Source organism: Chiloscyllium punctatum, chromosome 32 (assembly GCF_047496795.1).
Source record: "Chiloscyllium punctatum isolate Juve2018m chromosome 32, sChiPun1.3, whole genome shotgun sequence".
Taxonomy (NCBI): Eukaryota; Metazoa; Chordata; class Chondrichthyes; order Orectolobiformes; family Hemiscylliidae; genus Chiloscyllium; species Chiloscyllium punctatum.
Genome location: NC_092770.1, coordinates 22098748 through 22111063, shown reverse-complemented (window position 1 = coordinate 22111063; position 12316 = coordinate 22098748). Strand labels below are relative to the sequence as shown.

At 46.7% G+C, this 12316-nt stretch overlaps 1 protein-coding gene across 2 annotated transcripts in view; it reads left to right on the top strand.

The window, feature by feature from the left end:
- Positions 1-12316, top strand: part of rassf3 (Ras association domain family member 3) — a 213724-nt gene that overhangs the window by 127419 nt on the left and 73989 nt on the right. The window contains exon 1 of one of the 2 annotated variants that reach the window (XM_072551885.1): positions 5915-6466. The exons of the other annotated variant lie outside the window; for it this stretch is intronic. Within the exon in view, the coding sequence (XP_072407986.1) occupies positions 6344-6466 (123 nt within the window). The 5' untranslated portion in view covers positions 5915-6343. Of the gene's footprint in view, positions 1-5914; positions 6467-12316 lie in introns of those variants that run through there. 2 annotated transcript variants of the gene reach the window in all.

The following is a 12316-nucleotide window of genomic DNA, read 5'->3' as shown; positions in this document are numbered from 1 at the left end:
TGGAGAGGGTGAGGAAAGATAATGAGCCAGTTAACAGAAAACATAGTACAGTGCAGCACAGTAACAGCCCCTTCAGTCCATCATTAGATTAGATTACAGTGTGGAAACAGGCCCTTCGGCCCAACAAGTCCACACCGACCCACCGAAGCGCAACCCACCCATACCCCTACATCTACATCTACCCCTTTACCTAACACTACGGGCAATTTAGCATGGCCAATTCACCTGACCTGCACGTCTTTGGACTGTGGGAGGAAACCGGAGCACCCGGAGGAAACCCACGCAGACACGGGGAGAACGTGCAAACTCCACACAGTCAGTCGCCTAAGTCGGGAATTGAACCCGGGTCCCTGGCGCTGTGAGGCAGCAGTGCTAACCATTGTGCCACCGTGCCACCCACCATGATCCCTGTCTGTTCATGTGTCAGTCTGAATGCCACTTACATGTTGCTATTGTATCTGCTCCTACTACCTCTCCTGACAGAGCGTTCCAGGCACCTACCACCCTCTGTGTCAAAAACCTTCCTTGCACATCTCCTTTAAACTTTCCCCCCTCACCTCAAACTTACGCTCCCTAGTATTTGACATTTATACCCTGGGAAAAAGACTCCAACTATCCACCCTAAGCATACCTCTCATAATTTTTTGTTCTCTTATCAGGTCGCCCCCTCAGCCTCCAATGGTTCTAGTCATAGGGTCATAGAGATGTACAACACAGAAACAGATCCTTCGGTCCAACTCGTCCATGCTGACCAGATATCCCAAACCAATCTAGTCCCACCTGCCAGCACCTGGCCCATATCCCTCCAAACCCTTCCTATTCATATACCCATCCAGATGCCATATAAATGTTGCAATTCTACCAGCCTCCCCCATTTCCTCTGGCAGCTCATTCCATACACGTACCACCCTCTGGGTGAAAAAATTGCCCCTTAGGTCTCTTTTATATCTTTCCCCTCTTGCCCTAAACCTGTGCCCTCTAGTTCTGGACTCCCCGACCCCAGGGAAAAGACTTTGTCTATTTACCCTACCTATTTCCCTCATGATTTTGTAAACCTCTATAAGGTCACCCCTCAGCCTCCAGGGAAAACAGCCCCAGCCTATTCAGCCTCTCCCTATAGCTCAAAACCTCCAACCCTGGCAAAATTCTTGTAAATCTTTTCTGAACCCTTTCAAATTTCACAACATCTTTCTGATAGAAAGGAGACCAGAATTACACGCAATATTCCAACAGTGACCTAACCAATGTCCTGTACAGCCACATCATGACCTCCCAAATCCTGTACTCAATACTCTGACCAATAAAGGAAAGCATACCAAACACCTTCTTCACTATCCTCTCTACCTGCGACTCCACTTTCAAGGAGCTATGAACCTGCACTCCAAGGTCTCTTTGTTCAGTAACACTCCCTAGGACCTTACCATTAATGAAAACAACCCAAGTTTGTTCACTCTCTCCTTTTAGTTAATATATTCTAATTCAGGCATTATGCTGGTAAAACCTCTTTTGCACCTTCTGCAAAACCTGCACATCCTTCCCATGGCGTGGGAAGCAGAACTGCACACGAAACTCCAAATGTGGCCGACCTAAAATGACAAAGAAGAAAGACTTGCATTTGTATAGCACTTGCCACAGCCTCAGGATGTCCACAACGGCTTTACAAAAATACAAATTGTAATGACAAACAAATGTTGTATTTATATAACTGTTTCATGACCCTTCTATGAAGTAGCAACTGCTGTAGCCCAGTAGCTTCAATCTGTACACAGCATGATCCCACAAACAATAATGTGATAACAACCCAGATATTGTACTCAGTTTCTGTGATGTTTAGGACTCCCCTTCAACATGGTGCCATGGGATTTTCCATATCTACCCTGAGAGGTGAGGACTGTGGTTTAGTGTCTCATGCGATTACATCACCCCTGATGGTTCCACAGTGCCGCGTGCTGCTGGGGGAATTTCACTCTAGGGTGGTTTTGCCTGAGTACTGAAGTATGACTGAGTCACATCTGACAGTATAGGAAATGGGAGTAACAGCAATACGCACCGCAAGATCATTCTGCGCAGCAACAACAACAACGTGCATTTGTGTAGCATCTTGGCCATAGGAAAATGTCCACAGCATTTACAGGAGCATCACCAAATGCGAATTTAACGTCAGGCCGGAAGGAAATCTTAGGGCAGGTGACCAAACACTTTGCCCCAAGGGATGATTTTAGATCGTGAAAATAGGGGTAGGTCATTCGGCCCTTCAAACCTGTTCTGCTTTTCAATATATCCAACTCAGTCCCTGTTCCTGCTTTCTCCCCCATACCCTCTGATCCTCATGAGCTGGATCAAACTCCTTCTTGAATGCCTTCACTAGTTTTGACCTCAACTGCTTTCTGAGCAGGGAATTCCACAGGGTTCATCATTCCCTGGGTGAAAACAATTCTCTTCATCTCAGTCCTAAAGAAGGAGAGATGGAGAGGAACGGAGAGGGTGTTTTGTTTTACTTATTCATGGGATTGGCTGGGCCAGCATTTACTGTCTGTTGCACTTGGGAAGGTGGTGGTGAGCTGCCTTCTTAAACCGCTGCAGTCCATTTGGTGCAGGTAAACCCGAAAGAGGATCCTGAGCTTCAGAATCACTGATTGGTTTGGGAATTGCACTGTCTCAGATTGTAAGACGCTACACTGGATAGTGAGGACAGCTGAGAGGATCATCAGGGTCTCCCTTCCCTCCATTACACCTCACACTGCATCTGAAAGGCGAGGAGCGTTTTGGAAGACCTCACACCCCCCTCACTCAAACTCCTCACCGTCCTGCCATCTGACAGAAACTACTGGAGCATTCGGTCTCTTATGGCCAGACTGTGCAACAGTTTCTTCCCCCAAGGCTCCTTAGCACAGTATGATTGAACACTTTCCCATCTGAAATTCTTTGCACAACTTAGAATTGCTGCTAGAAAAATGTCTGTTATGTATCATCCTTCTATTACACTGTAACTTGTGTGTTTTGCACTTCTTATGCACATTATGCCGTGTACGATTGTAGTTTGTGCTGTCCATGTAGCACTCTCAGTCCTGGAGGAACGCTGTCTCGGTTTTACTGTATCAGTTGTATATGGTAGAAATGACAAATAAAATCTACTCTACAATGCCATTAGGGAGGGACTTCCAGGGTTTTGACTCAGCAACAGTGAAAGATATAATTCCAAGGCAGGATGGTGAATGGCTTGGAGGGGAACTACCTGGTGGTGGTTTCCATGTATCTGTTGCCCTTGTCCTTCTAGACGGAAGTGGTCATGGGTTTGGAAGGTGATGTCTGAGGATCTTTGGTGAATTCCTACAGTGCATCTTGTGGATAGTACACACGGCTGTTACTGAACATCGGTGGTGGAGGGAGTGGATGCTTGTGGATGAAGTACCAAAAAGTGGGCTGCTTTGTCCTGGCTGGCTTCCTTAATATTGTCGGAGCTGCACTCATCCAGGCAAGTGGAGAGTATTCCGTCACACTCCTGACTTGTGCACTATGGATGGTGGTCAGGCTTTGGGGAGTCAGGAGGTGAGTTACTCACCACAGTATTCGTAGCCTCTATCCTGCTCTTGTAGCCAAAATATTCTTGGGTGGCACAGTGGCTCGGTGTTTAGCACTGCAGTCTCACAGCGCCCAGGTCCCGGGTTTGATCCCAACCTCGGGTGACTGTCTAGGTGGAGTTTACACACACTCCCTGTGTCTGCGAGGGTTTCCTCCCACAGTCCAAAGATGTGCACGTCAGGTGAATTCCCATAGTGTTCAGGGATGTGTAGGGTAGGGGAATAGGTCTCGTTGGGCAGAAGGGCCTGTTTCCATACTGTAGGGATTCTATGAATAGTCCAGTTCAGTTTACAGGGAGAAAGTGAGGACTGCAGATGCTGGAGACCAGAGTTGAAAAACGTGATGCTGGAAAAACACAGCAGGCCAGGCAGCATCCGAGGAGCAGGAGAATCGACGCTTCGGGCATAAGCCCTTCTTCAGAAATCGCTTCAATTCAGTTTACAGTCAATCCTAATCCCAGGATACTGACAATACAGGATTGAGTGATGGTACAGCCTTTGAATGTGAAGGGGCGATGGTTAGATTTTATTTTGCTGGAAACAGCTATAGTGATGTGGTGTGAATGTTACTGCTGGTTCAGGAAAAAGAATTCAGAGCTTAGGGCCTTGGTAACAGAAACGCTGCTGGTCATTGGTGGAAAAGTTATTATCGAGCACATGCAAAGAGCTGGTCCCAGAGAGTTTGGAAATTCAGACATGGCGTAACTGAGAATCCATGTGAATGAGTGAGAGCAGAACGGTGCTGATCTATAAGGAAAGGTTCAAGATAGGATTGTAGTTTGAATGGGGTTGAAGAGTCCAATGATAGTAATTGTGAAGGTTACAGAGAGGTCTGGTCTGACCGAGCACAGGATGGCAGGGAGGGGCTGTCAGGGTGGAATGAGGGTGAGGGTTGGGTTCTGGGGAGGGCCAGCGAGGGACTGAGGGATTCTGGAGAAGGCAACTGTATGTGTGGGGGGATGAGGCTTCTGGTGAGGGAGTGGCTTAGGGGATTTTGGGGAGGGGAATGGCAGGGTTCCAGGGATTGGAATGGGCATCTGGTGTGTGCAAAGGTGGGGAACGGGGAGGGGTTGGGTAAGGATCTGTGGAGGCCTCCAGGGAGAGGTGTCACTGAGCTTCCTGGAGAGTCTGATACCTCGGTGGTGGGGGGAAGAGACCTGCAACGGAAGGAGGGAGTGTGGGATAAGATCTGGGGAGATGTGGGGGGGTGGGAATTTCAGTTTCTGGGGATGAAACAGGGCAGGGTTTGGTGGCTATTCAGATAAGACCTGAAGCCAGAATGATCCAGATGGGTAATAGAACGGGGGAATCGCTGGAGGTGGGATAGCAGCAAGATTTGGGAGGCACGATGGCTCAGTGGTTAGCACTGCTGCCTCACTGCACCAGGGACCCGGGTTTGAATACTGCCTCAGGCGACTGACTGTGTGGAGTTTGCACATTCTCCCTGTGTCTGTGTGGGTTTCCTCCGGGTGCTCCGGTTTCCTCCCACAATCCAAAGATGTGCAGGTTACGTGTGTTGGTCATGCTAAATTGCCCATAGTGTTAGGCGCATTAATCAGGGGTAAATACAAGGTAGGGGAATGCGTCTGGGTGGGTTACTCTTCGGAGGGTTGGTGTGGACTTGTTGGGCCGAAGGGCCTGTTTCCATACTGTAGGGAATCCAATCTAAAAAAACAAAGGGGAGGGGGTCGGTGGGCTGCTCTGGGGAGATCCGGGGGAAGGGAGAAGGGATCTGGCAAACTCTCCCTTACCAGACTCCCACACCCATCCACTGAAAACCAACCAATCACTTGTTTTTCTCAGTGTGTGTGTGTGTGTGTAGTCAGTTTCAGTGAGACCCAGGGGAGTTTGCATTGAGAACATCAGGGGCTTGAAGATGACCATGAATTGTGAGTTCAAACGGTCACGAAAGGGTGTCCTTGTTGGACGAGCATCAACCTTGTCTGATTTGTACATCCTACAACCACTTAGCCGAGAAACCCATAAAACCAAAACAACATGAAATCGCACCGAATGGAGAGACTGAAACATTGAGACTCGTTCTTTATTCCTCTGGGGAGATTAAGTATCATTGTGATTCAGTCAATTTAGCACAATCTCCACCCCTATCTTTTTTTGCCTTACAATGGACACAAACATTACAGGTCCTTCTCACACCCTATTGTCAACTGATTCATTCCGGGTTTGGGTGGCTTTATTTTTTTTTCACAGCCGGTGCTGGATTTACAGGAAATCTAATTTGCAGTGGAGTTGCAGAAACTGACGGAGGGTTGGTCAGTAATGACTTCACCCCTCACAGTTGTGGGTGTGAGCTGCCGAGTTACAACGTCTGATTTGCCAACAAATCATTTATTGTACAGCACCAGTCAGCTCCAGCGTTCAGAAAATAGTTAACTCGCTGCTCAGGCAGTTTCTCTCTCTCTCTCTCTCTCTCTCTCGTACGGAGTGAGACTTTTTTTTTGCCTTAAGAGTTCAGAGTCGAAAAGCCTGGGGAGAAATATTGGAGAGAGAGAGAGGAGGGACTTAATGTACAATGTCAACACCTAAAGTCGGCCAGACGCCAATTCCTCCTGGATTGGGGAGAGTTGACAGCACGGCACGGATCTGAATCCCTTATGTTTCTTAGAACGAAGAGGGGAAACTGCACGAGGAACTGCCTCAGTCAATAGCCTTGGATTTAGCCCTGAATATTGTCCATTTCTGCCGCTGCTGCTGTGTGTGTGAGAGAGGGAGGGAGAGCTGGTAGAAGGAGCCTATTGCAGATGACGTGGACTAGCACTATGAGCAGCGGGTACAGCAGTTTGGAAGAGGACTCTGAAGAATATTTCTTCACTGCAAGAACTTCCTTCTTCAAGAAGCCTCAAGTTAAACCCAAACCTGATCAAGTAAGTGCAGTGTTTCTTTGGAAACTATATACTGGAAGGCAAAGTTGGCAGAAAGGGTGGAGGCTTGTAGATAAGGTGTAACAATCGGTAAAGGGGTGAAATACACACTTTCTTTAAAACAATTGCTAATGACACAGCAACACTGTGTTAGGAGTGTACAGCGTTTGAACAGTGCCCCTCCTCAATGACTAGATTTGGTGCCTTTTCTGGCATCTGGCCGTGCACTGGAAATATTTTATTATCTGACATAACTGCTGGTCATTGTTTGTGGCATTCAGTTCTACCAAGTGCAGTAAAGTTGCTGATGGGGTTGTCCACACACACATCTATTGCTGTGGTGAATGTACTGTGGAGGTACCAGTGTTGGACTGCTGTCAGAAGTCACACGCCACCAGATCATAATCCAATAGGTTTGTTCGAAATCACAGGCTCTCAAACTGCTGCCCCGTCATCAAGCATCCGAGGAGCAGGAGGGTGTACGTTTTGGTAATAAGCCCTTTACTAGAATCTGGAGTCCTCACATCAGATCTGATCGTCAAGGTATTTTGTTAAGGCATAAATAAAATTGGAAAACTGAAAATGGGTGTTGAAATTAGAAGCAAAAACAGAAATTGCTGGAAAACACTCAGCAGGTCTGGCAGCACCTGTGGAGAGAAATCAAAGTTAACGTTTCAGGTTGGGAGAAGGGCCTCTGTTCCTCTTCCATTGGCATGGGCCGAATGGTCACCTTCTGTGATGCTATGACTCTTTTACTCTTCCATTGGAGAGGAATCTTTGAACCCTACCATGTGGAAGAAGGCCATTCAGCCCATTGAGTCCACACCCATCCTTTGAAGAGCATCCCACAAAGAGTCCCGCCCCTACCCTATATTTCCCTTGGTTAATCCACTCATCCCTGGACACTATACACCATTTAGCCAAGACCAATCCACCTAACCTGGACTGTGGGAGAAAACCCACACAGGCACAGGAAGAACGTGCAAACTCCACACAGATGGTCACCCCCAAGGCTAGAATTAAACTAGGTCCCTAGTACTGTGAGGCAACAGAGCTAACCACTGAGCCACTCCCAAGAGTTTGGTTCATGTTAGAATGTAGTTCTGTAGGCACCACTAGCCCATGCAACCCATTGCTGAGCCTCCAACATGCAGCAGGTGGCTGAACTGGGATGGGAAGCAGTCAGTCCTCAAACCTGCTCCACCATTCATTTAGATAACAGTCTCAAAGTACAGTGCATTTGGAGGAAGAGGTTGGAATTGAACTCGGGTCCCTGACGCTGTGAGGTAGCATTGTTAACCACTGAGCTGCTCAGTGAGAGGGTAGATGTCACATTATCACAGGAGGGTTGACCTTGTATTTTGTCTTGTCACACATTTTATTGATCTTTATGATACAAATTAGAAACAAATATAAATTGAATCATTCATTGCATCACTGCTTTAGTCAAGGCCAATGGTAAAGGACATAAAGGCTATTGAACTTCTGGATTTTTGATGTAATGTGACTCCAATTAAACTGCAGGTTACATTGTCCCTCATGCGAATCAAGGTTTTTGCTGCTGCTTGTCTGTAATTGGCTATCCTTTGGAAAGGATATTGTCACAGTGTACTGTCTACAATTTAAGGAGTGCTAATCCTTCAGGGTGTCTATGACAAAGGGCGTCCTGCAATCAGAAAACAAAGGCAGAGTGGATGTTGCACCATATTAGGTCTCTCTGAGATAATACAATGGGGCCAAGTACTGTACTGGGGGGCAGGTTTAGTGCACAGAGCAGAAAGAGAATGATCTGTGGTTGAGTTAGGAATGTTCCTTAAGGAAATCAGAACTTTTCTAATACTTTATATCCAGGTAATATATTCTTGAGAACATGAAGATGGGTCCTCTTGTTAATATCCAGTAAGGATAGTGCCTGCAGGCACAGCACTGACATTGACCTGCCTCAAACTATTGATATAGAGATAATCAAATCAGAAGTGGGACTCCAGATTTTTCATATTGTGATTGCTGATTCAATTTAACCCTCGGTTACGCAACATCTTGATTTTTTTTTACATCTGTTTTATAAATCCCTCTTTATCAGTGGTAACTCCAGCAGTTTCCACACCCATTCCAGGTACCAAGTCATTGGGTCAAAGGGTCAGTTAGACTCAAAACGTCAGCTCTTTTCTCTCCTTACAGATGCTGCCAGACTTGCTGAGAATTTTCCAGCATTTTCTCATTTGGTTTCAGATTCCAGCATCTGCAGTGATTTGCTCTTATCCCCTACATTTAACCCCTGAGTAATGTACCCAACCTACACATCCCTGAACACTATAGGCAATTTAGCATGGCCAATTCACCTGACCTGCACAGAATCGTTGGAAGAAAATGGAGCACCCGGAGGAAACTCACACAGACATGGGGAGAATGTGCAAACTCCACACAGACAGTCGCCTGACGCTGGGATCGAACCTGGGCCCGGCGCTGTGAGGCAGCAGTACAAACCACTGAGCCATTATATCACCTGTTTGTACCTTCAGTCACCTACACCCTAACCTCTGGAATTCCTTTCCGAAATCTCTCCACATTCGTACCTCCATTGAGATATTTCTTACCTCTGCTACTAATGTCACTGTTTGGATTTTTGTTTGATTGTGTTCCCTTTTGGATAATTTGCCATATCAAAAGCACTGTATAAATACAAGCTAAAGAAGAATATTGCTGGAAATGCTCAATGGAATTTGGACATTCTCCCCGTGTCTGTGTGGGTACCCTTCGGGTGCTCTGGTTTCCTCCCACGGTCCAAAGATGTGCAGATATGGGTGAATTGGCCATGCTAAATTGCCCAGAGTGTTTAGGGATGTGTAGGTTAGGTGCATTAGTCTGGGGTAAATGTAGAATAATAGGGAATGGATTCGGGTGGAAGATTCTTCAGCCAGTCAGTGTGGACTTGTTGGGCCAAAGGGCCTGTTTCCACTCTGTGGGGCTTCTATGATTTACTGTCTGTCCCTAGTTGCCCTTTGAGAAGGTGGTGATTGCCTCCTTTAACCACTGCACTCCACCTGCTGTGGGTTGACCCAGAATGCCCTTAGGGAGGGAATTCCAGGATTTTGACCCAGCAACAGTGAAGGAACAGTGATATATTTCCAAGACAGGATGGTGAGTGGCTCGGGGGGGCGGGGGGGGGGGGGGGTACATGAAGGTGGTCGTGTTCCCATGTATCTGCTACTTTTACAGTTGTAGCAAGACCTATCTGCTTTTATAGACCATTCCTTATGAAATGAAGGCCAACATTTTACTTGCCTTCCCTATTATCCACGGAACTTGAATATGGTCCTTGGTTTTTGTGATTCATGCATGAGAATCTGCAAAACCCTATCTTCTGCAGTGTTTCCCCATTCATCAGAAAGACATGATATTAAAGCAGTAGGAAGATGTGTTGTGCCTGGCTGTGTCACTGATACAGTAAACCAAAGACCCAGGCTAAAGTGGGGGGGACATGGGGGATGGGAGGTGACGGTGGTGATGTATGGATGGGGGAGGGGGGAAAGACGGTCTCGGTGCAATGGATTTAAATTTCACCGCTGGAGCCGATGGAATTTCGATCCAGTTCATCTGGAATTCAAGGATGACTTTTAACGATTGTGACCATGAAACAATGAGAAAGTGAGGACTGCAGATGCTGGAGGTTAGAGTTGAGAGTGTGGTGCTGGAAGAGCACAGCAGGTCAGGCAACATCAGGAAGGCCTTTTGGCCGAAACGCCGACTCTCCTGCTCCTTGGATGCTGCCTGACCTGCTGTGCTTTTCCAGCACCACACTCTCGATCGTGAACCTATCGTCGATTGTTATAGTGCTTTAGGGAAGGAAATCTGCCATTTAATCTAGACTACATGCCACTCCAGATCCACAGCAATGTATTTGACTCTGAACCTCTCTCTGAAATGGTTTAGTGAGCCACTCCTTTGTGGCATTTAGAGATGGACAACAAATGTTGGTTGCACCAGTAGCACCAACATTTCATGAAGGAATGAGGAAAACAAGAACGTTGGAAAATCCAGTCTGGCCTACACGTGACTCCAGACCCACAACAGTGTGGTTGACACTTCACTAACTTTGTCTTTTTACTTTTCTGCCTTTTATATTTCTGTGTTTTGTTTATTTTTCGGTGTTTTAAGATGGTGCCAGAAAGCGGCCTCACTATCCAACACTTTTCATTGTATTTTGTAACAAAATATGCGTGACAATAAATAAATCAAATCAAAAGGATGGGTCAGTGGTTGGCACTGCTGCCTCACAACGTCAGGGACCCGGGTTCGATTCCAGCCTCGGGCGACTGTCTGTGTGGAGTTTGCACATTCTCCCCGTGTCTGCATGGGTTTCCTCTGGGTGCTCCTTTTAGCTTAGGTGAATTGGCCAAGGGAAACAGCCCACAGTGTTCAGGGATGTGTAGGTTAAGTACATCAGTCAGGGGAAATGTCAAGTCATAAGGGCAGGGAAATGAGTCTGGGTGGGATACTCTTCGGAGGGTCGGTGTGAATTTGTTGGGCCGAATGGCCTGTTTTCACACTGTAGAGATTCTATGATTCTAAAAGTCTGAGCAAGCCCTTGTGGTAGTCAGTGCTAGCCTTGCCATTGACACCCGCATACCATTAAAAGAGTAAAAAACAGAAAGGGAAGGGCTGGAGTAGGGTGGAGCCCAGAAGCAATTAACAGACAAAAGGTTTCATGATGCAAAAGCTAAAGAGAGTGGTAATGGTACAATAAAGGAAGAAAGAAGTACAAATGAGGTGTCAATGGCTCTATAGCAGCCATCTGAATGCAACACAAAGGGTTAAAAGAAAGAAAGAAAGAAACCAACAAAAATTGCACCAACAAAAAACACACTTTGGACAAGCCCAAACCAGAGGTTATAGTGGAAAGGTGTTAATTTAACATTGAATCCAAAAGACTGGAGGGTTCTGCTCAAACAATGTCGCTGTTGCTTGAAGTTAAAAATCACACAGCACCCAGGTTATGGTTAGATTCCCTACAGTGTGGAAACAGGCCCTTCGGCCCAACAAGTCAGTACTGACCCTCCGTAGAGTAACCCACCCAGTCCCATTTCCGTCTGGCTAATGCATCTAACACTATGGGCAATTTAGCATGGCCAATTCATCTAACCTTCACATCTTTGGACTGTGGAAGGGAACCAGAGTACCCCCACGCAGAACGTGCAAACTCCACACAGACAGTCACCCAAGGCTGGAATCGAACCTGGGATCCTGGTGCTGTGAGGCAGTATTGCTAACCACTGAGCCACCTTGCCACACTAGCTTTCAGTGCTTCCGATTAAACCTGTTGGACTATAACCTGGTGTTGTGTGATTTTTAACTTTGTACACCCCAGTCCAACACCAGCATCTCCAAATCATGGCTGTTGCTTGAGCATGCATTAGGCTCTCTCTATTGGAGCACTGCATCAAGGTAAGTTTAAATGGGAGCAAGTTGTTCTTGAAGTTTGATTTGAAGTGGGGGGGGGGGGGGGGTTCCACTGTCAGAAACCCCTGTTAACACTGAAGGTGAGTCATGTTAAAGAATAAAGGTTGGCTAAGTGCACATGAACTGCAGTCAGGATCAGCAGCACTTTACTCTCGGAGTCATAGAGACCTACAGCACAGAAAAATGGTCAAACACAACCAGCGAATGATTTGAATCCCATTTCCCAGCATGTGGCACATAGCCTCGCATGGCTTGGCATCACAAATGCTCATGCCTCTCGGATAAAAACATGCTCACTTCTCACTTTCCTTGTACACTGCTTGGGGAAGGGGGGGAGGGGGGGAGGTTTAATGATTGTCCTCATGAGAATGATTTCATATCCTTATTGTTCCT